Source organism: Vanacampus margaritifer, chromosome 15 (assembly GCF_051991255.1).
Source record: "Vanacampus margaritifer isolate UIUO_Vmar chromosome 15, RoL_Vmar_1.0, whole genome shotgun sequence".
NCBI classification, from domain to species: domain Eukaryota; kingdom Metazoa; phylum Chordata; class Actinopteri; order Syngnathiformes; family Syngnathidae; genus Vanacampus; species Vanacampus margaritifer.
In genome coordinates this window covers 5,965,353-5,993,189 of record NC_135446.1, presented here as the reverse complement: position 1 = coordinate 5,993,189, position 27,837 = coordinate 5,965,353, and the positions used below count along the sequence as shown (strand labels likewise).

General features: G+C 42.3%; 3 protein-coding genes and 1 long non-coding RNA gene across 6 annotated transcripts; 2 read left to right on the top strand and 2 right to left on the bottom strand.

The window, feature by feature from the left end:
• Positions 1–64: 64 nt before the first annotated feature.
• On the bottom strand, positions 65–1,448 carry LOC144034793 (dnaJ homolog subfamily B member 9-like). Its single transcript, XM_077543850.1, has 2 exons — positions 1,232–1,448; positions 65–1,006 (listed from the first exon to the last, which is right to left on the bottom strand). The coding sequence occupies exons 1-2, from the start codon at positions 1,446–1,448 to the stop codon at positions 576–578; spliced, it is 648 nt and encodes a 215-aa protein (XP_077399976.1). The 3' UTR covers positions 65–575.
• LOC144034796 (uncharacterized) lies at positions 875–2,940 on the top strand. The gene is made up of 3 exons (XR_013288284.1): positions 875–1,011; positions 1,105–2,446; positions 2,762–2,940. It is a non-coding gene; the product is annotated as an uncharacterized LOC144034796 (long non-coding RNA).
• Positions 2,806–26,125, bottom strand: LOC144034792 (protein PHTF2). Of its 3 annotated transcripts, XM_077543847.1 has the most exons (22): positions 25,894–26,118; positions 24,009–24,076; positions 20,177–20,257; positions 14,466–14,522; positions 14,258–14,269; positions 12,654–12,723; positions 12,422–12,580; positions 12,183–12,348; positions 10,287–10,448; positions 9,912–10,143; positions 9,698–9,844; positions 7,392–7,548; positions 7,249–7,319; positions 7,060–7,188; positions 6,885–6,970; positions 6,147–6,339; positions 5,557–5,688; positions 5,236–5,322; positions 4,997–5,152; positions 4,739–4,834; positions 4,532–4,657; positions 2,806–4,454 (listed from the first exon to the last, which is right to left on the bottom strand). In XM_077543847.1, the coding sequence occupies exons 3-22, from the start codon at positions 20,219–20,221 to the stop codon at positions 4,434–4,436; spliced, it is 2,304 nt and encodes a 767-aa protein (XP_077399973.1). In that variant the 5' UTR covers positions 20,222–20,257; positions 24,009–24,076; positions 25,894–26,118; the 3' UTR covers positions 2,806–4,433. The 3 variants fall into 3 exon arrangements, with proteins under 3 accessions (XP_077399973.1, XP_077399974.1, XP_077399975.1); XM_077543848.1 differs by lacking the exon at positions 14,258–14,269 and having other exon boundaries at positions 25,894–26,117; XM_077543849.1 differs by lacking the exons at positions 2,806–4,454; positions 4,532–4,657; positions 4,739–4,834; positions 5,236–5,322 and having other exon boundaries at positions 5,096–5,235; positions 25,894–26,125.
• Positions 26,126–26,351: 226 nt separating this feature from the next.
• On the top strand, positions 26,352–27,696 carry LOC144034795 (transmembrane protein 60-like). The gene is made up of 3 exons (XM_077543851.1): positions 26,352–26,547; positions 26,812–26,906; positions 26,987–27,696. Exons 2-3 carry the CDS (start codon positions 26,823–26,825, stop codon positions 27,302–27,304), a joined length of 402 nt encoding a protein of 133 aa, XP_077399977.1. The 5' UTR covers positions 26,352–26,547; positions 26,812–26,822; the 3' UTR covers positions 27,305–27,696.
• The last annotated feature ends 141 nt before the right edge of the window (positions 27,697–27,837 follow it).

The following is a 27,837-nucleotide window of genomic DNA, read 5'->3' as shown; positions in this document are numbered from 1 at the left end:
GAGGTCACTTACAAGTATATTAGCAAATCTTCGACACACATAGTAAAGAGTCATGAAGAACATGTCCTCTTACAACTTTTTTTAATTCCATTTCCAAACATCGTCCAATCAATCAACGCACGCACACACACACACACACACACACGCAAAGTGCAGACATTTAGACAATGATTATTCAAACAGCACTGTCTATGCTTTATAGGCAACATGAAGAGCAAAAAGTGCTGAATATTGCACATGATCAACTTGAGGTTTTAGTATTAACATGAAAATATTTAAAAACATCTCCAGCAAAATATAACATAAGTGCTTGTTTTTTTTTCTTTTCTTATTCAGTCCTGGCTTGTTCAAAATTCTTTGAAGGTGCAGCTTGCTGAAGCAAAGAATGCACGAGCTTATGTCGATTCCTGAGCAAGTAAACAAGCTGACCTTATTGGAAGTGACTGAAAGCCCACTTTGTTCCTTGAATACAAATCTTATACTGAAAGTCACCAAAAAGCTATGTGATAAATTAGCATTCAATTTCCAAACTAAACCCAGCAGTTTCCCGGGAGCCCCCCACACCCTCTTCTCTCTCAGGAGCAGTCGGTGAAGGTGGTCACCATGTTGCCCCTCCTCTGTGTCACTGTCCTGCAGTGCTGCTTGGTTGAGCGCTGGAATCTGCTGTCACTCCTGGTAGCGTGTGTGTTAAAGGAGAACATCTTCTCCAAGTCCTCAAACATGTCATCAAAGAGTCCGCCACCTTCTCCGAAGGGCCGCCTCTGTTGCTTCCCCGAGGCCTCCCGGAAGAACCTTTTCTGGTGGGCTTGATGATGGGAGTGGAAGTGTTGCTGCTGACCGAAAAGGTCAAAGTCCTTGAAGATGTCGTCCATGTTGAACGACCGGTAGTGCTGCCGGAAGTTGTAGTTTGCGCCTCCTCCTCCGCTGCTGCCGCCGTGCGTTGACGGGCCGTGGCCAAACTGGTCGTACTCTCGACGTCTCTTGTTGTCTGATAACGTCTCGTACGCTGAGGTAAGACAAACGGGAAACCGGACCTTTTAATTGCTTGTATACAAATTGTGAAATTCAACAAGAAAGTCAATATTTTGTAAATGTGTCTCTAAGCAAGCAGGTGCTGCATTTTTCAAAATTGTGACATCACACCAACCAAGCCCCCAACCAACCAAAAACAAAGTACTTTTCAAAGAGACTAATATTCTTGAACCTCCTTGGAATGCAAAGAGTTTCTTACCCTCAGCTATTTCTCTGAACCTGCCCTCGGCGTCCGAGCCCCTGTTTCGGTCCGGGTGGTACTTGAGAGCCAGCTTATGGAAAGCCTTCTTGATCTGGCGCTCGGAGGCGTCTCTGGGCACCTCCAGGATGTCATAGTAGTCCCTCTTGGCCAAAATGAACTCGGAGATGAGCAAGATGTGAAAGGCGAGCAGCAACACACACTGCACCGTAGCCATGACTGCTTTGGGGCTTCTTTTGTTGGGAACCTTTACCGGATGTTGATAACTTTGTTAGTAACACATTAAAACATTTACAAAGGCTTTAAAACGTGCATCTAATAGAGTTCGAGTTGAATATATATAGCCAACTGTTTTGGGAGTTTTCAAACGTTCCCCTTCCGAAACGTTTGCAGGGTCAAGAAAATGACAAATCGCCATTTTGGATGAAAAACGAGAACGTTTCGTTTTCCTAAATTCATATAAAAGCTCTTTAACAGTAGTTAACTAATTACGATGTAAAGTGTGGCTTACCTGGGTCACCGACGAAGCCAGGGACACTGCCGAGTGCTGACAGCTCCAGCTGATACGAAACCGCAAGCTACAGTTTGTTGACGAAATGCATTCTTGAGCCGGAGCACCACGACTCGCAACCCTATTGGTCCATTCCTCGGACGCATCGTCTCAAAGCTCTCTGATTGGTGGAAACTGTCCACGTACGTAGCTTCACGAAACAAATTACTGTAATCAAGAGGTGAATATTCGCGTACTTCTGGTTTCGTTTTAAAGGGAAAACCGCAGCGCGCTGCCTCCAGCTGGTCGGTAGTACAGTAGTTGTATAACGATAACGATACTATTTATCGTGGCGGTAGGGAGTGGGGCGTGGCGCCAAATATGTTTTTCTTCTTGGGGGGGGGGGGGCTTAAGAGAAAATAATTGAGAAGCGCTGAAAAGTAAGGCGTTATTGGAGTCAGGTGACCTACATCGCCCCACCAAGGTGACAACGGCAAGCAGTCGGAAATGATGTGCTGGAATGCAAGCAGTTGATTATGAAGCATAAAATACCAGAGGAATCCAAGACCTTTTGTTGAACGATTCCCTTGGAGAAGCAACAATTTCCAAGTAAGCCAAAGCAGCCATCATGACATGCCAGCGGGTGGCGCTGGTGTGCAAAGCAAACGTCATTCAACAGAAGAAAGCCAGCAGCAGAAGAGAACTTGTGGCGTTTTCTTTTGTTGGTGAGCACACGATCCAATGTTTGTCGTTTGCTCATGTCTTTTCGCCGTCACAATTCACTTTCGTTTGCTTAGTGTAGGACGTTGTATATGTTTGTGTTTCTCTTTCCACTATCTCAAATGTTTTTGGCTTTTCTTTTAATGCTACACACCTCGTTTTCTTTTAACTGTAATTTGACACACCTGATAATTAATTCCCTCCCTTTGCGCGCGCGCGTGTGTGTGTGTGTGGTCAAGATGGTTTAGTTGAGGGCAAAATATACGAATGCACAAATAAAGTTCCCAGCACACAACTATTGGTACATGCGTGTTTTGCAGGCTGTAAAAGTGTGATTGGATGAGGAAAAGGAGCAACTCCAGAATCATTATCATCCAGCGCTTGGATTTTATTATAAAAATGTCAACAGACCAGCTCCATCTCAAAAAGTTAAATTATTTGGACCGTCTGAACTTCATGTATACTTCTTTTGTCACTTAAAAAAAATAAAACACATTCAAACAAACATGCCTCTTTTCTACAAACGTGTGTTGAACAAACTTGAAAATACAAAGAGACCACAAGAGCGCAGATAAACAAAAACACAAAAAGTACAGCCCGACAAAAACAATTTAAAGCTGCAATACATTCTTTTACAAGAAGCGGGCAAAAAAGGAAGCAAACAATCTATTACTAGCACTTTGGTCTCCTTCGAACGCACAAAATGATGAATAATGTTAGCAACATGCTAACACAACTTTATATGTCAGCATTTCATTCAATTTGTTGAGACTGATGCAAATTGTCTATCCATCCGTCCATCAATTTTCTTAACCGCTTTTCCTCACAAGGGTCGCAGGGGGGGCGCTGGAGCCTATCCCAGCTGGCTTCGGGCAGTAGGCGGGGTACACCCTGAACTGGTTGCCAGCCAATCGCAGGGCACACAGAGACGAACAACCATCCACACTCACAATCACACCTATGGACAATTTGGAGTGTTCAAATAACCTGCCATGCATGTCTTTGGAATGTGGGAGGAAACCGGAGTACCCGGAGGAAACCCACGCAAGCACGGGGAGAACATGCAAACTCCACTCAGGAAGGCCGAAGCCCGGACTCGATCTCACGTCCTCTGCACTGGGAGGCAAACGTGCTAACCAGTCATCCACCGTGCCGGCAAATTGTCTACTGTATGTTTATCCACATGTTTAAAGTGCATGTTCTTTTGCTTTACATAAACCAGACTTTACTAACTAATACTGCTGCATGTACATTGACCAATCACATGGCCTCGCCAAAAGCCCAGTTTACAATTTGTGACTCGGCTCAGAGGGGAATATTAACGTAAAATACTGTTTGAATTGGGCAAATAAAATCAAATATTACAACTTGAGGGAATTCATGAGTGAGAAAACATCCATATTTCAAGCCTAACAACATTGTAATCGTCAATCCGTCATTCATCAGCCAAATGGGCATCAGGCATCCGCCAACGTTTCCGTCATTCATCAGTAAAATTGGAATTCTGTCATTGAAGGCATGACGTGAATTATATTGACGGAAGAAAACCCTCTTCAGGGAATTTTTCAAAGTTTGCTCATTTACTTCACCTTTCACCTCTTTCGACGTGACATCCATATGTCTTACTTGCAACCGTCATCTTTCATGTTGTCATGAAATATTAGGAATTGTACCAAAGAGTTCTGTGTTGAAAAAGCAGGACACATGAGTCACTATGAAAGCAAAATAAAAAAAGATAAATTACAATAAAACAGCCTTCAAACGTCGGACTGAGCTGAGAACCAACAAAAGCGATCTGAAAATAAAATTGATGACAAAATGACAATAATTTAGGCTCAAGGGAGCAAAATGTGTGATGTCATAAATAGTGAAGTTAAATAAAAAGTGAGAACACTGAGCGGGTAAATAGCTTGTTGAAAGTCAGAGCACTGTGATGATACGTTGTCGTCGTCGTCGTCATTGTCGTCGTCTTCTTCTTCAGTCATCTTGATGTCACGACTTGATTTTCCACAGCTGCGCACACGGACACACGCACGTGCGTTATACACTCACACACACGCTTTGTGTTTGCGCCTTTTGTTAATGCTCACCTTCAAGTTAAATCCTAACAGGTCCGAAATGACTCCCGAGACAGCGGACAGGATGACCACCTGCGTGATGTTGTACAGCAGCGGGTTCATGGTCAAACCGTACAGCCGGAAAGGACTGTCCAGCTCCTGCAACGCAACAAACAAATATGCAAATGTCACTAAATATGCACCTTATTCATTGATCGATCGATCGATTGATGAAATCACTTTGAGTAGTTTGGTTGCCAGTTTCAAAACGTTGTTGACCAGCGTCAGATCTTCCTTCTTGTTGGGCTTCTTCTCCATCTTGAGATACAAGTTGATCTGACACACGCACACACAAAATCAGTACCAGGAAGTTGTCACTATCGAATATTTTTGTTTTAATTTTGCATTCAAGTGTATTACAACCCCCCCCCCCCCCGATTAAGCAAATCGTTGTCGATTCATTTGATAATCAGGAAGTGTGTGTGTGTTTTCATTCACCTGTTCAGTCAGCAAAATGGAGGTGTTGCTGTACTTCTTGCTGGTCTCCGAGCCCAGCGTGACGAACCTGAGCAGGAACAGCGACAGACTGGAACACCAGATCACCAGCTCCCAGTTGTAGTGACACTCCAGGAACGTCTCGTGCACGTGCAGCAACTGTGCCACCAACAACAATCGCCACCGTCATCATGGTAATCGCCGCGACGACGGCGAGCCGCGCCGAGTGCACTTTACGTTACCTGCGCACAGCAGATGAAGACGACCGACAGCGTTAGCAGGAAGGCCGACGACACGATGACGTCGACAGAGCGTTGGGGACCTCGACGCTGAAACGCAAGACACAAATCAAATGAAAATTGTCGTCAGAAAAAAAAAGAAAAAAAAAAGGGAACTAAAAATAATGGCTTCATTGCAGTTTTTTTTTTTGAGGGAACAGCATCTTGAGAAAAATTGTTTAGTATATAGCAGTTTATAATATTGAAGGAAAAAATTGCAACTGGAATCTTTTTCAGAATTAGTCGGCCAATAACAGATAATGTCACTTTGATGTGAAGTATTACTTTAAGGTATGACCGCAGCGACAGCCACATCTTGATGTTCTGGACCTTCTTTAGTCGAAAATGAGGAACTTCTGATTTCCTGGCTCGTCGGGCTGAAGTCAGGTGACCAAATAGTTTGGCAAACAGCAACCTCTGAAACACACACATTTCATTTCTTTTATTTTGTTTTCCGCTGGGGTTAGCTTTAGGTTTTACATTTATTATGAATGTTTTAAGGCTTTAAAAGGGCCATTATTTGCAAACAATGTCAACATAAAGAAGAAGCTTGTGAATGTGTTTAAGGCAAGGTTGACAAACATGCCTCTTTTGTGATTTGTGACAAAAAAAAGTGTACAGTAGCAGTGGATTGACAAGTGTAAACACTGCCTCTGCTGGCAACTTTGTGTGACTGAATCAAAGAGCTTCTTTTTCTTAGATTTGTGGTAGTAATAAACATTTAAGAATTATTCATTCAATTACAGTAAATGTGCTTATCATTAATTGACTTAATTTTCCACACTACGATACCAGAATTTTAATACTAACATACTACATGTGCAAATATGTCCCCATCATCATCATCATCATTGTCATCGTCACATTGGCCTCACCTGCTTGTATGTCCGCTCAGCCACGCTGAGCAAGAAGAAGAAGAGCCAGATGAGGCACACCCGCACCATGAAGCTCACCGTTACCATGGTGACCACCAGGGTGTCCGAGCCGGTGCCGCCCCCCAGCGCCACGGACAGCAGCTCATTGGCCGAGAGCGTGGTCAGCTGGTCCAAGTCGCGGTGCTGAGCCAGCCTGAACACAACAGCGGCAGAATAGACATTGGAAAAAAATGTGGCCAACGTTAATCAAGTATTAAAAGTAGGGTTGTCAAAATTAGTCAACATCAAACTTTAGCAGAAATAACAATGCATATATTTGTGGAGTTGTATTTTACAGTTTTAAAAATGTGCAGAATTTCACAAGTTACTTCATGTTAAAGATTAGATAGCTCTTAATAGGAAAAATGCAATTATGCCATCTCGTGGCAGAAAAATGACCTCAACACAAATCATTATCACACTCGTTTTTTACAGTACAGTACATCTTTTTAACCTTAACTCAATTTTATGAATGATGATGAAATTACTGTATCCATAACTAAAAGATGCAGCCATATTTCCTTTAGCTTATAATTATTTTCCACTTTTATGTTAACGAGAGTATGAAAACTTAAGGAAAAAAATATTGTATTGTGCATTTTATTTTACATTAATTAATTGTGAGTTAAAGTTATTGAAATCATGCAATTAATTACAAATCAAACATTTTATTGCCTGACACCCCTAATTAAAAGTTACCTGTAAGCAAAGGGAGTGAGTCCCAGTGTGACTGACACCAGATTCCCAAACACCTGGTAACCAATTCCTGGAGGGTAAAGATTGACCTGGAAGACGCAAGCAAACATGTTTGGATTTGCTTTTTGACGTGTTCAAGTCAAAACTGCACTGCTGTTGTCGTTTTTGTTGCGCTCACTCTGTTCATGATCATTCCGCTGATCTCCAGGACGGACATGTCGGCTTTCTTGCACTCGTTTCCCTCCCACACGATGGCGCTGACTCTCTCCAGGCCCGGGTTGGAGCTGTGCAGCCAGGGGGCGTGGCCCTGACCCCAGAAAAGCTCAATGTACAACAAGCAACGCAAACAAGCTGAGCACTTACTGACCTGATGGAAAGGGTCGTCTCGGTACTCTTTCTTGGTGGGAGGACACACGGGCGCGCCTCCTCCTTCGCCGTCTGCGGAAGAGGACACATCGGGGGTGAATTGCGAACGTCCGCAAGGAATGCGCTCGCTCTTGAATCTCTGACCCGTCTCCGAGGTGCAGGACGACCTGCACTCGGCACAGTGCAGGAAGTCCTCCCACAGCACGTCCTCTGTCTCCGACTCGTGACGAGCGCTCTCCGAGTCCGGAGTCCTCAGGCTGGAGCACCTGGAGCTGCAGCTGGTGCCCGACTTGGGGACGTCCTGACACACAACAAATACATACAGAGAAAAAATATTTTCTTTAAAACACAAACTAGTGTCGTTTTTCCGAGGGCATTGAATCAATCGCTGTTTGAAACTTTAGCTGGACTCAACTTGTGTCATTTTATATGTTTTTTATTGCTTTTGGTTCTGATATGCCGGCCCTTTAATTTGCAAGCAGTTTGACAAAATGTTGAGCCAAATCACCAGCAGTTGTGCACCAGTTAAGATTGAAGATCTTTTATCATGACAGCATGCACATCAATAGACTTTTACTTGGACCTTAGAGCAAATATTCAAATAGGGAACATATTTATGTTTGTATATCACAGAATATGTGTTTGTAAAGTTAGCAGAAGTATGTGTGTGATAAAATAAGGACAACAACCATCTTTGTAATGTGACGAGGTCATCGCGTGGATCACCACTAACGGCTGACGGAGCCGTCCTGGCGTCCATTTCACGAAGCAGGTTTAGTGAAGTAACTCTAGCCTGTTTCATAAAAAGAGGTCATTTAAGTGCTCGGTCAGTTACCGTAGTAACAGAGTCTATGAAGCTAACCTGGTCAGTGGCAGGTTTTTCACAATGAACTTTGAGGTTTTCTCGGTCTCCGTCTCCTTTCAACCACACACACACATTTAATTTCCTCATACATAAAGTCCTCTGCGGTGAGTTTTTGCGTGATCACGCCTGTAGTCTATAGCGTAAAATACACTTTTGTCACAAACATGGCATGTCCTTTTGACAATGACCCTATTGATGAAGGTGCCTCAATATTGCGCAGGGAATTAAATATTCGTCGTGAGATTGTTATTAGACCGCCCATAGATATGCTGGCATTTCCAGACAGCTATGTTTTTGAGCGGTACCGTTTCACATCACAGTCCATCATCTACACACACACCTTAATCCGTCCTTACATTTGCAATTAACATTACCGGCGCCGTAGTCATGCATAGTTATAAATTCAACAGGTTTCCCTTGTAATATTATTGTGATTGCAAAGGACTACATTTAAATTCATGCATTGACCCCGAGTAGCTAACGTTTTGCAGCTGCTGCGGTTACATTTTTTTTTCTTCTAAAGAAATGTTCAAATTCGCCATATGATCGCATTATAATTTCCAGTTTGGTAAAAAAAACAAAAACAAAACAAAACGTGGACGCAGAGGGCGTCGCCGCTCTCTGCTTCCCCGTTGCCATGGTGACTCGGTGAATCCGGGCTCCATTGATGCTGTCTTTTTAGTGTGGTGGTAACTCCAGGTGAAACTGGTCTGCGTTGATCAAACTAGCTCAAATCAGCTGTCCTGGATCTCATGCTATGTCAGGTTTAGTGTTTGTTCAACCTGCTTTGTGAAATGGACCCCTGGTGAGATGGCAGCACTCCAATGCTTGGATTTCACTCAAATACATTCAACTGGTCAACACACTTTTAATCCTTTTTTTTTTTTTAACAAGCGATGCAAGCAAACTTTTTTTTTTTTTTGGTGCTGATTATGAATCTGACCTTGGTTTTTCTACAGCACATCAGGTTTAGTAAGAAGAATATATTTAGAAATTCATGAATTAAAGGTTAGGTTGAGCAATAAGTGTTTTTTTTTTGTTTTTGTTTTTTAAATATCCTAGCTATAAATTACAGTTATGCGCAAGTGTTTTTTTTTTTGGGTCAGACCTAAAAGCAATTTTTTTATTTTTTTAAACAGATGTGCTAGGGGAAAAAATACATTTCTGGAATCAGAATGTGTCAAAGACACATTTATGGACACAATGTAATCTCTGATTAAAATTAGCCGTTAGTATTTTGCAATAAAAAGCCATTAAATATTGAATTAGTTGATTTTATAGAATGAAATCACTGCCAAAAATGTTCCCGACAAAGTCACTGTTATGAATGATGTTTGTTTGCACAAAAAGCTATTTTTCTCTGGAAAAAGTCAAAATAAAGAAATACATACTATCTCTATGCTCTACAGCTGGTTACTAGAGAACCAAAGAAGGCTGTAGAGTCCACTTTTTTTCCTCCTAGTGAAAATCCAAGTCTTGATTAAAATCAGTCCAAATGCAGTAAATTTGCTGGCGCTTTTTTTGTGATGATTGGATTGTGGTGCATTCAGAAATTCCTTCAAAGAGTAAAATGAAAACAGTTTACCTCCACAATGTAGTGTTTCTTGTAGTGTGTGCTCTTGCGGTTTCGCAGCGAGCAGTCGTCGTTAAGTCTCTCGACTCCCCTGCGGAGGGCGACGTAGGACGCCTCGGGGTCCTCCTCGCTGGACGCCTCGTCCGACGCGGCGGGCACCTGTCGGACGACGGTGGGCATCAGTGGGACGTTTCAACTCCGATTTGCGCGGCGCGAGGCGGCTCACCTTGCTGCCGGCAGCGAGGGGCGGGACGACGCTGTGGGCGGCGTGCGTGCGCGAGGGCGGGCCGCGCGCCGCCCAGCACGCCTCGTCAAGGCGGTTCAAGAGTTGGCAGCGCTGCTCGTGGTGCAGCTGCAGACCCTCCTCGCTGCTGCGGTTGGTCACGCGGCCATCCAGCGACACGTAGCCGTTGTCCGTTTCGGTGGACTTGTCAATGGACAGTTTAGACTTTTTGGACCTGCGGGACACAGATGAGCTGACTAAATGATTATCAATCCCCCAATTGGAATTCCGTCTTTTTCTGATTGAAGCGAGGACGAAGACGAGCAGAACAACAAGCCTCACTTGGGCCACTCAAAAAGGAAGAAGGCAAATACACACCCAGCTTTACACAGATCATGCCAGAAATCGTGGAAGAGAGTGCCCAGGCTGTTTGTGGCGCTGGCTGAGTAGGAGTGCGGCGCCCCCTCATGTGTGTTATCGGTAGTGCTAGAGCCGTCGCCTTCCCTATGCACCTCCATCTGAGAGGCCTTCCTCAACTTCCTTCAGTTGGGAAAGAAGAATAGAGCAGAGGCACACTTAGTGGTCGCCTGATGAAGCCAATCATATCGCTGATCATCCTGTCAGCTTTTATTGTCCAATTTGTCGGAAAGAACAGAAAGAAAAGAGAGCCGTTGCCGGAATCGTTTGATTGTGGAATATGCGCGGCCTTTGAATTAATGAGCTCTTGCAGCTGACGGCGTCCGACGAGCCTTCCTGAGAGTGGAGAAACTTCAAACCAACACACAAGTGTTCCCCAAGTCAAAATGCAAACACTCCAAAAACACACAAAGCAGCATCAAACTCAAAGCCTTATATTTATCATGGAGTTCAATAAAAAACAATTCCAATTTTAACAGTGGTGAAAAATGTGGCTCACTGTTATAAAAATGTGACTTATAGAAAAACCAAACATTATGATTTGGAATAGGAACGATCTCTTTTGTTGCATATATCATTAGTAGGGGTTTCCATTTCGGAAAGAAAAGGTTAAATGTGAATTTTGGCTACAGAAACAGATTTTGCGAATAAACGCTGACAAGACACATGTACGGTTGTAGTCACAAAACAATGGTGGACGATAAAGTAAGGTATGTTTGGATGGACGATGAAACAGAAATCTTTTTGAAGAAGCAAATATTAATGCAATTTTAGATGTAAAACAGCAAAGAACAGTTTTTTAAAGGCATTCTTGACTCATTGAGCCATTTTTAACAGTATGAAAATAATATTTAGTCTACATTTAATGTGATTATTTTTCATAAACAATTAATACCTTTAAAAACTAATTTTGCCACTTGCTGTCGACTGAAGATGACATCACCTGTGCTGAGGAAATAGTTAACGACCAATTATGGCTCAGTTTGCTGACCAAACCCAGACAACAGGTGAGCCGTGATTGGTCGTTACCTCAGCACAGGTGATGTCATCTTCAGTCGACAAGTGGAATTTTTTTTTTTTTAAAGGGATTAATTGTACATGAAAATTGATGAAGTTATCAAATTAATTCTGGATCAAATATGAACTGTTGAAAATGGCTCAATGAGTCAAGTATCCTTTTTTAAGAATTACAAAAGCAAACTCATACGACATCAGTCGCTTCCTGGTCTTCTTCTTTTAAATTACTGGTGGATTATATCTCTATGGTGTAGGTGGCGGAGTCCCCTCTCAATATTCGCAAAAGAAGAACAGATGGAAACGGGCATAAGTCGCATGTCCGTTTTGCGCATTTTCACAAAATTAGCTTACAAAATTCAAAACAATTGGATGGAAACCCGTCTATTGTGAATGATTTGTTTTTTTTTTTTTTTTTTGGGGGGGGGAGTGGGAATTTTAGTGGTGAAATGGTTGAATTTTTGGTGATGGGAAGTTTTGGCGTGTTGAAAGTCCTTCCCAAGGCGAATTGAATGAGCTGAATGTTTTGAATTTCAAACGTTATGCTGAATGTCCCATTGGAAATGAATGGGGAATTGTTGGTTGAAATTGTCGAATATTGGGACAACTGTGAATTTTTGGAATGAGAAAAAAAAATCCACATGATTTTTAGGGACATGTAGAAACTGTAATGCTGTGAATCGGATGAATTATTTGGAAGTGGATGCATGTAAAAAAAAAATGGGTGGAATAACTTCAGCCTTCACACAATAAACTAAATTTGAATTCATGTTCAAAACAGAATCTCTCCATGACAAATGAAAAGAAACACAAGTTTCTCTTGACGTCCAATTAGCTCCTCACCTGCGTCTCTTCCCGCCAATAGTGGAGGCCGGCTTGGGCGTCCTGGTGGAGACGATCTGACAGTGCACGGTGCCCAGCAGCAGCATGAGCCAGATGGCGCTAAACACCTCGGTGGCGGGGATCCCGTGAGGCTGCGGGATGCTCACGTAGAGGAGAGCTGCCATCACTGGCGGTGGGACAACACATGACGCAGATGAGAGAGAGGCGTGGCTTTGCCATGTCCTTGACGGGAGACAGACCTTGCAACAGGTAGAGAGCCAGCAGCAAGAGGAAGATGGCTCGCGAGGTGACCTGGATCCACCATCGATAGAAGAAGGGGAAGAAGACCACGCGTACGATGCCCTTCCGAGTCAGCGAGGTCCACGGACTCTCCGGTTTGGCCTTAGCGAATGCCGAGCCTTCAGAGGGACGCAAAGAAATCAATCATAGCGTGCGGATGTGGTCATCATCTTCAAGTTGGCCTCTTCTCACCTCGAACCAGGTCCACATCGATCAGGTCTGGCTTGACGTGACCCGTCTTCTTTGGCTTGTTCCTCAGCCCCTGTAGGAAAAACACAAAGTCAACGGAGGCACATGAAAACTCAAATATTTGGGATGCTTTCTACAAGCTCTAGTCGCATTCCTACTGGACTATTCGCATGAAGGTGCACATACTGAAAACACACTACAAGATGCCGTCTAACTTCTTCAATCCGGTGACATTTTCAAATTCACGCATGAAATGGGGCTGAACAATTCAGAAAAATAAACCGATTTTTTCCCCCTCAATAATGCGATTGCAATTTAATATGCGATTTGTATTTTTTTTCCCAAGATTCTGCTCTCATATATATATTTTTTCAAACACAAGCAATACATTACAATAAACAATATCGGACATGACTATTTCATTCTTACTGGTTTGGTTGAAAACATGAATTTGTACTTCAATTAAACTTGTTAAATTACGAATCACTCTTTTAAGCGTGGCCAAGTCAGATTACAACAATTCAAACAAATGAATTTATCACATTTCTTAAGAACTGAATGTATCTGCAGTGGGGGGCGAAAGTTTTTGGCACCCCAGGTAAAAATTAGCATTATTGCGCATAAACAAGCCAAGGAAAAGATATAAAAATAGTCCCATAAAAAAGTTTGATTTTATTTCCATCATTTACCATTTCAAAATAACAGAAAACAAAATAATAATGTGTGCAAAAGTTTGGGCACAATGTGATGTCGATTCAAATCCGATTAATTGTTCAGCCCTACCATGGAGCTGTGTGTGTGTGTGTGTGTGTGTGTTCTTTTTTTGGTGACACACATTTACCAAGCCACACCGAGCATGTGCTGGGATGGAATGAGAGGCAAATTGTTGAAATGCAGATCAAGCACCTCACGTGCATGTTTGAGTCACATATCATCATCATCATCATCATCATCATCATCATCATCATCTCTACATTTACAATATCAGCTACGAAAACTGCAGACGAGATTGTCTTGATTGTGTTTAATGATATACTAACTGTGCAAGTCACTTGTTAAATAAGGATGGCGCCGTTCAACTTGAGGCCAACCCAAACAAGGGGATCAATAGCTGGCGGTTGGCAGGAGATTTATCTTGGTACTACAGTTGAAAAAAACAGCCCGCCTGTGTTCTTATCTCCAGGCCGCTTATCTTTATATTGGCCGCTGAGCCATGTCAAAAACATTGCAGAGTCAATTGGGAGACTGTTCACATTCTTTAATGCCCTCCTTAGATAAATAAGACGACATTTCCCTGGTCCAGACTGTTTATTAGCTTCAAATTCTGTTCCTTGCATAAAAGTAACATTTGAACTCGCTTTCAAAGATAAACGGAAATGAAATGTTTGCGCCTCGACTAATGTGAGCTTCGCCTTCGCCGCTTGCGGAAATTGATTTTTCTCAAAGTCATCGTCAACCTGTGGTCACGTGTCATGTGTGCAAGCGTGGGGGTTAACACACCAAACACAGGCTGCCCCGTCACAGTCTTGCTAGTCTACTGTACGCCGCCGTGGCTGAGCGGACGGACGCACGGACGTGCAATGCGCTCGCTGCCGCTGAATACTCACCAGCGATATAAACTGACGAGGAGGACGATTGACAGGGAGGATGGGTGAAGATGAAGAGGAGGAAGTGGGGCAGAAAGGAAATGGTTACAAAAAAGAAAAACACTGGAGCAGAGTGGAGATAGATGGGAGGGAGCGGACAGAACTTGAAGAAAGTGAGAACGAAAATACAAACGAATGTGAGGTGGTGGCAAGACGGAAAGAACGGCACCTTGATTTCCCGCTGCTCCACCGACTTCTCCCATATCTGCTGGTCGTAGGCGCCAATCTACAAGACAAACACACAGATTAGAAATTAAAGATGACGGGTGTCCACCTTCATTTCTCTAACAAGGAGATGAATAATTCAAAACTGTTTTTTGATTAGGGCTGGACAACTGATCAAATTCAAATCGGCATCAAATGCAATTGTCAAATCGCAAAGGCTGCAATTAGGAATGAAAACTGCTACATTTCCTCCAATCAGTGGACTTATTTTTTTTATTGTATTTACTCTAGAGCTGTCAAACAATTAAATAGTTTTAATCAAATTAATCATATCTTAGAATTTTGATAAATCACGATTAATGGCTTAATTAAAAAGGCTTTATTATCAACATTTTTTGCCCGCCATATTTGAAGAGCACCTGTTATGTGTTAATTCTTTCAACATTTAATGCTATGAGGACGTCGTCAACATTTTTTATCCACTGCACACTCTCATCCTCCTCTTTTTCTAATCAGTTAATTACTTGTATAATTTAACTAATTCCCTCGCAGCCATTTTGACTGAAGAAACCCCCTTCGCTCCCGGCTGTTTTACTGGACTTTGACAGATTTTGCAGGGCCCACAGAATATTGTGTTCTATTGCTATAAAAACATAGAAGCTACCAAAACAAAGATTTGAGTCTCTTCTTTCTTCAGGGAAAACATTTCAATCGGTTTCTCTTTTGCAGCAATTAGCATTAGAATATTGCCAAGTTTCATCATTATTCACAAATCTGTTAAAAACACTAGGGAAAAGTGCTTGTTGCGACAAGGCCCTGGTTGATCTCTTATACTCTGCTGCCATCTGCTGGCCGTTTTTGTAATAACTACCATTGCTTTAAGCCACCTCTTCAGGTCAGAGGCTGCATCAAAGCCTTTTAATATGCGCTAGCATTAAAACATTTTTTTAACAACGTGTAAAAATATTTTTGGGACCATGGCAATATTTCAAATAGAACATTTTTTATACATTTTTGAGAGCAAATGAGTTAAAATATTCTGAATGTCATACACAAACATTTAATAAATGCTTTACTTTAAAGCCTGTAGTTATGTTTTTTGCTCAAACACAACCTGTGCTACCTTTAACGTAACCATCCACTGTAAGCAAGGATCATCTGTGGTCAAAATTAATGGTGTGATTAATCTGCGTTAACACATAAATATTGTGATAATTTTTTGTTAATAATTAATTACTTAAAACTTTAACAACACTAATTTAGACATTTATTTTATATCGTCTCTAGGTCAGTTCAATGCCTAAAAAGTGCAGTCCACGTTTACATATCATTGTTTCATGAAACGTTGAAGTTACAAAGTGCATTTGTTTCCATTATTGTTGTAATTTGGGTCATTACAAACTTGTATTTAAGTCAAAGTCTTTCGCAAGTTAACTCTAATTGAAGAAGACAAAAAACATCATGGCTATCATATACTTTTACTTTAGTGTAAGCCTAAACTATTAAACAAAAATATTTATGTATAATAAATCTTGATGTTCTTTGTTGAATAGAGACAAATTCATTGCTTGTGTTTGTTACAAAAATATGCTTGAGGACCTTGAAAAAATAATTGCATATTTGGGATTTAATTATTTTTCATGATAAATGTGTAACAAAAACTGGTTTGAACCAGAAAATCATGGATACAAATAATGTACAATGTAGTTTCGAAGGTCAAGCTAAGTTCACCTGTAAAGCTTACAGAGCATTTTCAATCCCTCGTCAAACTTCACCCCAAATCCTCAAACTTTTTGTGACTGTCCATAAAAAACAAAATACACACATGGCTTCAAATATAATGCAATATTTTTCTTGCCTAGAAAGTCAAGTATAAAAAAACAACCACATTGTTTAACGACGACAGTGATTAATTGTTTGTCCACAAGGACTGGGCGTGAGTGTCAACACATGCAATTGTCATCTGTCAGTGTCACGTGGATTCAATAGCGTTACCGTGGGAACTAGAAAAGTGCTTTTACGTGTGACAACAAACAAACCGTAAACTACTTTTACAACACGTGAACTACAACAAGAGCCTCACTGTCGCATGAAAGGTTGTTTGTTGTCAGTGTAAACGTTGAGGACTCAATAAACTTGGATGAGGGCAAGCAGTAGAAAGAAATGGGTCAAAGATGGCGGCTGCAGTTTGTGGACAAAGTAACAATATAAACACAGTCAGGACTTCAAACATGGCCGTCAAACGTGTTACTCACACATTGGACATGTGAGCGACATTTGACAGTAGAGGAATTAGCAACGACTTCATCCTCTTAAGTGCTCAGCGTTTGTTTACATAATCACTTTCTGTCCAAGTGACACACACTCTTCTTTGTTAAAACTTGACATTGCCGTGCCGAGATTTTGCCTGAATGCGGGCCGGCCGGGCCAAGTGTGCCGCTGCGGCACTCGGCGAGGGTTGCCATGGCGACGCAGGGAGGTAAGCGCGAGGGGGATTATGTCAGACAAGCAACAATTACACAACAACCAGCCGGGAGTTGTTTGCCACAACATTAATCTGTGACTTAGTTGACATTAAATGACAAGGGGGAAAAAAACGTAAAAATTAGGTGTGTCTGGTGATTAAAATTGTAATCGTAATTAATCGCACGACTTCAAATAGTTATCTAACGATTAATCACACATTTTATATTTGTACAATAAAATATTTTTTTTCTAAGTTTTCAGACTCCTGTTAACATAAAAGTGCAAACAAATGTTAAACTAATAGAAATAAGCATCTTTCAGTCACTGATACAGTAATTTCATAATAGTTCATAAAATTGAATTAAAATTAAAAAGATGTACAATACTACGATTGGCTGGCATCCAGTTCAGGGTGTACCCCGCCTACTGCCCGAAGCCAGCTGGGATAGGCTCCAGCGCCCCCCGCGACCCTTGTGAGGACAAGCGGTTACGAAAATGGATGGATGGAAGATGTACAGTACTGTACTGTAAAAAAAAAAACAAGTGTAATTTTTCTGTCACTAAATAGCATAATTGTATTTGTAAGACGTTGGTGACAGCTCAGTGCATTTTTGTTTTCATATTAACTAATTTGCTCCCAAAAACGTACAAATAAGTTCTAGTTTAAACATTAACATGCTCCCAAAGACGTATTTATACGTTTTTATAGTGTTTTTTTTTTATTTATGCTAAAGCATACAGAAGGCATTGATGCAGCCTCTGTACTGAAGAGAATGCTTGAAGCAATGGTAGTTATTACAAAAACGGCCAGCAGGTGGCAGCAGAGTATAAGAGATCAACCAGGGCCATTTTGGAAAAAGCTTTTTTCCCCAGTGTTTTAAACAGATTTGTAAATAATGATGCAACTTAGCTATATTCTAATGCTAATTGCTGCAAAATGGAAACAGATAGAAATGTACTTTTTGTTCTTGGTGAAAGAAGACTCTAATCTTTCTTTTGGTAGGTTCGATGTTTTTATAGTAGTAGTAAAACAGCAGCGAGCGATGGGGGTTGCTTCAGTGAAAATGGCTGCTTGTGAATGAGTTAAGAGTTATCAATCTTTAACATGAAATAACTTGTGAAATTCTGCACATTTTTAAAATTGTAAAATACAACTTGAACCTAGTCTCTACAAATACTGTATATGCATTATAATTCAATTTATTACTGCTAAATTTTGACGTGGATGTGTCTGCTGTGTTGCGACTGGAATCCCCCCCAGTACAGGCTTTCCAAGTAAGGGGTGGTCATTTAACGCGTGTTAAAACCATTTGTGGTGTAAGGAACTTGAAATTAACTCAAAATTAACACACTAATTTTCGCCACTCTTGATAAAAATACGAGCTTACACCAATAGCTTTTCGCTAAAGCGAGTGAAAAATCTTTGAGCTCTGGGTTAACACTTCAATCCATTGTTAGTATCCTCAAAGTTGCTAATGAAGATAATGATTAAATAACGACATGGGGATTTGTTTTCGAGAAGACAACTGGGCTAATTATGCAGGAAGCAAACTGGAAGGAATTTGGGTCAGACCCCTGCTTTGTTTCCTCATGTGATCATGGCAACGCACACGTGTGTGCGTTTGTGTGTGGCCTATTTTCTGTGTGTGTGAGAGTCATTAACAGGCTAAATCACGTCCAGTCAAGAACAAGCTGTCATTTGTCATGGTTGCTTTTCTCTGCCTGCATTTCAGCTATTTGAAGTGTGGATGACATCTAAAAATAAATAGAACCTGGAAGCTCAAGTTGCATGACATGTGTGTCACATAAGCAAAAACAAATCTTACGCTGGGCTTACCCCTCTTTGTTAGGTGATCAACATGAAATGTTTTATTTCCACGAATGGGGTTTTCCCATGACATCATTACGGCAACTGGTGCCACTCGAGTTGCCACTCGAGTTGCTTATCACGTGCAGCATAAGGTCTTCAACCCTTTTCACACTGCACTTGGATTTCTCAGTGTTAACCGTGCAATGAGGACAGGTCACCGGTGCAAGCTTACAAACAGGAAATGTCAGGGAAGCTTTTCCCGCTAGTTGGGCTGTTCTCTGAAATCACTTCGCCATCCTCTCTCCTATCGAAAATTGCACACTCAACAAACGGGTTCGTTGACCGTGTGCTGCGCCTTGCAGTGCAGTGTGAAAAGGCCTTGATGGGTTTCAGTCAGAGTATTATTAGGTGTATCATTAGCTTAAGTCTCATACTTCCCATGTATTGTTTTGAAACATCCCAATCTAGATGCTCTCAGGGTGCGGCCATTTTGCTGTCAACTGAAAATGGCTCCGCAGTGCTCATCTTGCAAACATCACATGACCAAATCAAGGAAGCAGGTGAGCCGTGACGCTTGTTACCAAAGCACTTAGGACTGTGATGTCATTTTTAGTCAACAGCAAGTAGCAAAACAAAGCAAAATGGCCGCCCTCAAAGATGGATAAAAACGCTGGATTATTATTCTTAATTTATATTCCACAAATGCAATATTAATCAGAATGTCGTGTACAGAACATGTTGCAAAGAAAATTTGGGACTTGACGTAAAACACCTGTCAGATCCAAATTGGATCTGTTCATTATGGGTTTGCATGTATGAAAACTTTTTTGGAAATGAGAAGCCTTGCGGTCACATCACTTGTCACACTGTCACGGCTCAGCAGTTCTCCTCACTAGCTCACACACAAACAATTTGCCTCAACGTGTGAGCTGCGATCACAACTAAATGTAGTCAGCGGAGATGCGGATTACAGGAAACGGTTTCATTTTGAAAGCACGTGAGTCATGTTGAGGGGGGGGGGGGGGCTGGAGGCTGGCGATGGGATTCCGGCGGCGGATCCGATATCGGAAACCACGGAACAAGATGACACTCGACACCGGCTTGCCGGCACAGTTACGTGTTAACTTCATTGCTTTCAATGGACATCAGCTACAAATGTCACTGAATACAAGGCACGGACAAAAGTATTGGGACACACCCCCATCAATAATCAATTACTGAATCAATCAGCGGTGGGAGGAGATTCTCATCTCTCAATTCTCATCTTAGCAAAGATATTTTGGACGATTCCATGCTTCCTACTTTGAGAACAGTTTTGGGAAGGCCTCTTAACGGTTTTCAAAGCACAAAAAAAAAAAAAAAAAAAAAACGGTGAAAGCTCAGCCAATGTGATGCCAGCATTGTCTAATAAGCACAGACTCACAAAATCCGCTTCTTACCTTTTTCTGGTACCACACCACAGCATCTTTCACTTTGGAAGCCATTTACATGTCACCTCTCGCCGTCTGGGGCATCTTAGACTGGAGAGGACAAAAAAAAAAGAGAGAAATCACACGGGAGGCAGAGCTAGACGGGAAGATGTGAGTGATGTAACAAGTGCGCGCACACGACAGAGGCAGGTGTGTCCTGACTAATAATGAGCGGGGTAGGGATGGGCATTCACTCACACGCACGCACTGGAGCACGCTTGTAACATGGGTGTACAGCAATACTTGTGGTTGAAGGGCGCTTCATCACACAACAAAGTTGCAAGAAAATGCTGCAGCCGACTCCACCCTTGATATTTGGGCGTTCACGCTCATTTGTCAAATTAGTACACACGAGACATGTCACTTTTGACAGCCACATTCTTCCATTTTGTATAGTTTGACTTGTTATGGCACAATGCAAAAAAATTCACGGCTGTGATCGAGGGCAATACAATTAATTGAAACTCAATTATAATTTCAATTCTTACACTCCACAATTACAAAATTGGCATAGTCATAGACAAAAATAAAAGATTATTAATACTAGTTTTGAGTTGTTTAAATGTATATATTTGCACATTTGTTTTTTAAATTTTAAAATAACTAAATTTAATAAATATTGTCTTCATTCCAAAAAACTTGCACAATTATTGTGTTTCTACAAAATGTATACGTTGAAACATTTTCTTGTTTTGCACCAAAAAACAAATGATTGTCCAAATTATGACTTCAAATATTACCAATTTAATCGTGATTAAAAGGGGTGGTAAAAAAATATATATTCGGCAGTATATCGTGATATTATAGCGCAGAATTCTCGTATGGATTCAATATGCAGCCGAATCGATTTTCAAAAATCTAATTTTGTTGGAAATATTCAACAAAATGTCTTAATTAGAGTTAGGGTTCACACTTTAAGCATGAAAGAATGTTATATTAATGGAACATTAAGCCTTAAAATTTGATTTGTTTGTTTGTTAAATACATGAAACAGATTGAATCGTATTTTCTACATAATGTGAGGCAGGTGGAATGCTCAACACACACTTCCACCATCCTGTTGTGTTAAAAACAACAGGCGCTAAAATACCAGAGCTCCTCTGAGATGATGTCACACATTTAAAAGAAAAGTGGACTTTGAGCTAAAGCTGGCACAAGGCTGTGTGAGGGCCACATAAGCAGGAAGGAAGCACGTGTAAGTGAGAAGACGCAGCGTGAGCGTTCAGAGAATGAAGATGTGGTCAGTAAGTCTTATGTGTGCTTCTTTCCTTGTCTTCTTCTTACTCTCCGCTTTTCTCATGAATGTTTTCCATGGAGGCCGTCAGCGTCTCACGCCGTGAGTCAGCAACCGCTGCCGGTTCGGGAGGGTGTTGGCATCACGCTGCATATAAGCCTGATAAAGTCGACATTTTGTGCGCGCGTGTGCCAAGGCCGGCGTGCTCAGGGGGTCACGAATGTAAGCGTTGGGAGTGCGAAGCTGCGCGTGATAGCGGAAGGGACGAAAAAGACATTTATAGCAACAGGAAGAATGTCTGGCAGAAACAATCCTCCAACATGAGGCGGTCGCATTCATGGATTTAAAAGCCAAAAGAAGAGAAGCAGTTGGCTCAAATCCACAGCAAAAGTTGCCTAATAAGGCCTCAAACTGCACATCGGCTGCACTGAAGCTCATCATTTAAAACAGAAAACATGGCGGCGGGCGCGGGGGGGGGGGGGGGGGCAGTCAACCTTCCCAAAATACACTGTGGCTTTGCATGTGTATTTAGGGAGCGGATAGAGCACAAGTAGACATCTGAATGCACTCCAGAGAAGACACATGACTCCAAACACTGGCAAAGACTACTTGATGAGGATAATGACGGGAATATGTGGAAAATAAGATTTCACTCAAGAAAGAGAAAAAAGAAAGACTGCTGCACACACATTCAGAAAGTCATCACTAGCCTGCAGCAGAACGTCACAAAATATTGAAGAAAGGATACAACTAGGACAAGGCACACGTGGAATATTCCACTGACAGACCGCTTGTAAAGCTCAGATTTTGAATATTGAAAACATGACAAGCAAAAAAACACATGCTCAAGGTCAACTGCCGTTTTAAAGTCCCATGCCACAATTTGAAAAAAATGACATGTCTTGATGTCCTTTTATCAGCGTTGGAACTTGGAAGAGAATTTAGGTTGAAAAAGGCCAGGATGTTGGCAGTTGCATATTTTGGCCACCATGAACATTGAGCGTGCAGAAGCTTTTGAGGCTGCACATACAGTATATTGTACTTTATGGCAATGAATCAACCATAAAAAAGTCAAGTAACAATCAAGCAAGATGCAGGTTGCTACCCAAAGATGACATCATTACTGTTTTTATTGCCACTGCAAATAACAGCTGTCAAATTTAAACCAGGCAACAGACTTGTTTTGACCCATGTTATGCATAAAACTGGAACTCAGTTTGTGTGCACCGCAAAGTGTCGTTGAAACACACACACAATGGAACATCAACAAGAGGGGTGTGATCCAGGGAAGTAGGCAAGAATGTTGAGTGAGGCGAGGTGGAATTAATTCTATCCATAAATGGGTTAGGCCAGGGGTAGGAAAGTTCGGTCCTAGAGAGCCACAGTCCTGCATGTCTCCCTCCTCCAACACAGCTGAGAGGCTCCTGCAGAACGTGATTATGAGCTGATGATTTGAAACACCTGGGTTGGAGGCAGGAGACACCGAAAACATGCAGGACTGCGTTTCTCTAGGACCGAACTTGCCTATCCCTGGGTTAGGCAATCAGCTGCTTCACTGACATCCTTGGGTGTCTCTCCACACATTAAGGGACTGACTGGCTGCGTAATTGTTGGGTTCATTCTGAATCTTTTGACCCATCAAGATTGGGTTGAAGAGTTGTCGGTAGTTTTAACTTCTATCCCTATCTTAAAAAAACAGCACATTTCAAATTGACAAAATGCACAAACAAATGAATTATCAAAATAATTATCAATTAATTTGATAACCAATTATTTGTCAATTAACCGATGCATCTCAACTTTCAACCCAGTAGCTTTAAGTGAAATGCTTCAAATACAACATGAGTGATGCTAACAGTGGAACCTTATAAATGCATTTACATTCGCATCTGCTTGGTAAAATTGCAATTTGCTCTGCATGTAAATCTTGGCCACACTTTCCTGGACTTTGCAGGTCCCTTCAGGATGAAAACATGAAACCAAACTCGTGATGTGCAACCCGAGCTGCACCCTCTCTTGCCCTCCCCGTGGGTGCTCTATATTTCATGATGGGTGCCGGTTACATCTCTGCCGCATCGGAAAAAGCGCCAGGCTGCCAAATTAAGGCTGAACACACAAACACGCACACACATCGCAATGCTATGCAAGGCGAAGTCAGTCAGCGCAACAAACACTCACACAACCCGATTACGGGTCTGGACGGAGGTGTCGCCCCACAGGGTCAAGACTTTCCATCTGCCCCACTAAGTGGACGGGATCAGACTCACATCCTCTTTGGCTGGGAACTCAATTGTGCTGCCCATCGCATTTTCAAATTGACATGTTCCTTTGTCATCTGTGCGTGTGAGCTCACACCGCTTGGACAAAAGTATTAGGACAGTGGTGACAATTAAGGGAAGTGAGAATGGAAGGAAACTGCCTCGATGAAGACTTTCTTAAAGAGTGTCCCTCAATATTGACTCATGTGTTCCTGGGCAGGGGTGGGGTGGAATCGAAGTATACACCTTTTCATACACCTCAGCCATTTCAAGTATTACCATCAATAGCTTTTAATACAGTGTAACATACCAAGTGGTGGTGAAGGTCTTGACACTGTGATTGTCAGGCAGCACCCAAAACAGCTCACAGCAGTGACTCTGCAAGACATGAGCATCAAATCCATTATTTGCAAAGAATAGCAACTAAACATTTTCTTGTCGAGGCAGCAGCAAAAAAGGATGCTTGTCGCTCGCCTCCTGCGTTTAACATCCGCAGCTGTGACACAAGGCAGCAGGTGATGTAACTGTAATGCAGCAAATGATGTAACCAGCTCTGCGGGGCGGTGGGCTCACTCAGCCGAGCATCCGAGGTGACCGGCGACAACTCAACAATAACATAAACTATGAAGTAGCTCTTAAAGGGTTACTTTCATTTAGCCATTTTCTGCTGTAAGAAGATAATATTTTGACTGTAATTAATGTGATAATGTCATTTTTCATGTAAAACATTTGCCACTTGCTGTCAACCAAAGACGACATTGTGTGTGCTCAGGAAACTGTTAATGACCAATCATGGCTCTGTTTGCTAACTAATCTGATTGATCGTGACCTGTTTCCTGAGCACCTGTAATGTCATTTTCAGCTTAATGTGTTTTTGAAGGTGTTAATTGTCCGTCCGTCCGTCTTCCTCCGCTTATCCGGGGTCGGGTCGCGGGGGCAGCAGCTTTAGCAGGGAAGCCCAGACTTCCCTCTCCCCAGCCACTTCAGCCAGCTCATCCGACGGGACCCCAAGGTGTTCCCAGGACAGCCGAGAGACATAGTCTCTCCAGCGTGTCCTGGGTCGTCCCCGGGGCCTCCTGCCGGTAGGACATGCCCGGAACACCTCCCCAGGGAGGCGTCCAGGAGGCATCCGAACCAGATGCCCGAGCCACCTCAACTGGTTCCTCTCAACGTGGAGGAGCAGCGACTCGACGCTGAGTCCCTCTCGGATGACCGAGCTTCTCACCCTATCTCTAAGGGAGAGCCCGGCTACCCTGCGAAGGAAACTCATTTCGGCCGCTTGTATCCGGGATCTTGTTCTTTCGGTCACGACCCACAGCTCGTGACCATAGGTGAGGGCAGGAACGTAGATCGACCGGTAAATCGAGAGCTTTGCCTTTCGGTGTTAATTGTACATGAAAAATAATAAAGTTATCAAATTAATTCTAGAATGCTGAATAGAAGTCAGGTATCCCTTTAATCACAATTTGCCTTGTATCCATGGCAACCAACATCTAATGTCAATCTCACAGCCAGCACAGAGCACCCAAAGACAACTTTTTTTTTAAAAATACATTATTAAGCAATAAGCACTGACAACAGCCGTGCCATCCTATCACCTTTTAACCTCACCGATAAAGAAAGCTTTTTGAAGGTTGCTAATAAAAGTCAATTTTGAGCGCTGTCAAAAAGGGTTTAACTTCATTCCTATACGTCAAACAGGGGATTTTACTTAAATCTTAAATTGTAAAGATAACTTTCTTACACTTTGTTTTTTTGCAATTTCTGCATGAGAGTACAGAACAACCCTATACCTTTTGCAAAGTTCTTCCATGTCGTAAATAAGTCAACTTCATAGCAAACTAGTCATGACAAGCTAATACGTTAAAGTGCAAGTGTAAATACACAAATGTAAACAATGGCACCTTTTGCAGTTTTAAAGAGTTGTGATGTTCAAAAATCTCAGCGAGCAACGCAAATGCTACGTGTTCTTTTTTTCCTTTTAAGGTTGGCTCAAACTGAGTTGCTTTATAAGCGTGTTAACGTTTTGTGACACACTTTTTGGAAAGCTAACGTGGGTTTGTCCCCTACGAAAGGAGAGGCTAGCACGGGAGCTAACTAGCCAGACAGCTATAGCTACCGGCGGCCACAAAGAGCCTCCCCTCCGCATCCCCCTCGCCCCAGACATGCAGCTGACGAGGGCTGCAGCGTCTTACCTCTCTGACGGTCAGAGTTGCTCACGCTGTAGCCGCTCACGGGGCTTTAAAAAAGAAACAAAGAAAAGCTTTACGGGGTGTCGGGGAGCTGGCCAGCTCGGTCCATGGTGTTCAGATGCTCGGCGTCTACTCGCACTCGCACTCGCACTCGCACTCGCAGGCTCGCCTTCCAAAGCGTTGAGCTCCTCCGCAGCTGAGTGACGTCACGGGCAATGTAAAAATACAAGTTCACTTTACTTGCACAGGCCGTAAAGCCTCAACCAAAGACGCCCGCACATTTTCAGCAATCTTCGTTTGCTTTTGGAGAAAACAACTACATTAACGTGCTATGTTTAATACACCGTTTTAAAACTCATAAAATGATTATTAGAAAGAGAATTGTTAATCTCTAGTGGATAGTCGGCAGTCGCTTCAGGTGAAAAATTGCTCTGCTTCACGAGAACAGAGTTTACGGCAAACGTGTTGCGTGACGCATCAAGTGGGCGTGGACAGTGCGGATAACGGACCACTTTCTCTCGTCCATCTCTGAGCTGTCGTCAATATAAAACCTCTTGAAAATAATCAAATATTTGAATAAAGACATATTCGAATAGTCGTGATGTAGGCTCTACAGGAAGATGGGCAGGTTGTTCGCCGATGTAGGAACACGCTGACGTAAGTACGACATCGTCCGTGGTTAGCTTAATGCTGTAGTGCTATCAAAGCTACTTAAGCTATCTGCCGTGCTAATGACGTCAAGTAGATTTAAAATGTTTGACATGTGCATGAATGCAGACTACTGCATCCCGTTTATTGACGTTATATTGGCTAATGAAATCCCCTTAAAATGATAATAAGGCTCACTTTTGATTATTAATGCGTAAGTCATGTTACTGTGTCACCTGGCAGTGACAATGCCAAAATGTTATTCCATCCTAGCCGTGCCCAAGATGTCTCTGGCTCAGAGGGTATTGTTGACCTGGGTCTTCACCCTGGTCTTCCTCATCATGCTGGTACTCAAACTGGATGGGAAGGTGGGATCAAGATGATCACTGCAGGAATAACTTTTGAACAGATGAAATAACTTATAATGCATTTTCAATGTGTAACTTAGGTGCAGTGGAACTGGTTCCTCATCTTCCTGCCAGTGTGGGTCTTTGACGGCATTCTGCTCCTCATGCTCACCATCAAGATGGCCGGTCGCTGTAAGCCGGGTTTCGACCAGCGGAATGGCTCGCCGGACCTGCGTCTGCGTGCCTGGTACCTGGCAGCCATGCTTCTCAAGCTGGCTTTCTGCCTGACGCTGTGCGCCAAGCTGGAGAAGCTGGCAGAGGTGAAGCTCACGTTGGTGTGCGTCCCACTGTGGACCATGCTGCTGGGAGCGCTGGTAGAGCTGGGCCTCAACATCTTTCCTGAGAGGAGCGAGGCCTGACAGGGAACACAAATGTTGGTGATAATGGACATCACCAAAGTTTGGAAGACTGACTGATGACTACTGTGAACAATACACTGGATAATTAATTTTATTTGTTGCCAATATGTTGAGTATTGCTACTTCGTGATTTGCGATTGTGCATATTTGTTGCACAATTCTAGAGCTCAATTCTTGTTTTCCAAAGTCAAGTACTGCATTTAGCAGTTACACATCCTCAAGAGTCGTCTCAAACCGACAAAATGTGATATGCTGGTGAGAAATGACCCTGAATTTAATGATCAAACAGAAGATGCTACATATTGTCTCATAAACAAATTGCATTATTTTGCACTGTGCCTGTTTTCCGATTATAAGCATTCTCGTGGAAATAAATGATTCTGCACTGAAAATGTGTTATTTTACCAACACTCCACTACAACTATACAATAACACATTAAAAAAGAAGCAATCTGCAGATTCTCACTTGATTGTGCAAGTGTACCTGATGTTTGTGTAGCTTAGAGCTACACGAGTGTAATGTTACACTTATA

Excerpts from the sequence above, each read along its gene's own strand:
- LOC144034793 (XM_077543850.1), bottom strand. The coding sequence starts at position 1,448 with ATGGCTACGGTGCAGTGTGTGTTGCTGCTCGCCTTTCACATCTTGCTC. Across the intron at positions 1,007-1,231 it reads GTTCAGAGAAATAGCTGAGG|CGTACGAGACGTTATCAGAC; the intron begins GTAAGAAACTCT and ends GTCTTACCTCAG.
- LOC144034792 (XM_077543847.1), bottom strand. The coding sequence starts at position 20,221 with ATGGCTTCCAAAGTGAAAGATGCTGTGGTGTGGTACCAGAAAAAG. Across the intron at positions 12,349-12,421 it reads GGCTCTCTACCTGTTGCAAG|TGATGGCAGCTCTCCTCTAC; the intron begins GTCTGTCTCCCG and ends TCCCACCGCCAG. Across the intron at positions 7,320-7,391 it reads GTCCTGCACCTCGGAGACGG|ACGGCGAAGGAGGAGGCGCG; the intron begins GTCAGAGATTCA and ends CCTCTTCCGCAG.
- LOC144034795 (XM_077543851.1), top strand. The coding sequence starts at position 26,823 with ATGTCTCTGGCTCAGAGGGTATTGTTGACCTGGGTCTTCACCCTGGTC. Across the intron at positions 26,907-26,986 it reads TACTCAAACTGGATGGGAAG|GTGCAGTGGAACTGGTTCCT; the intron begins GTGGGATCAAGA and ends TGTGTAACTTAG.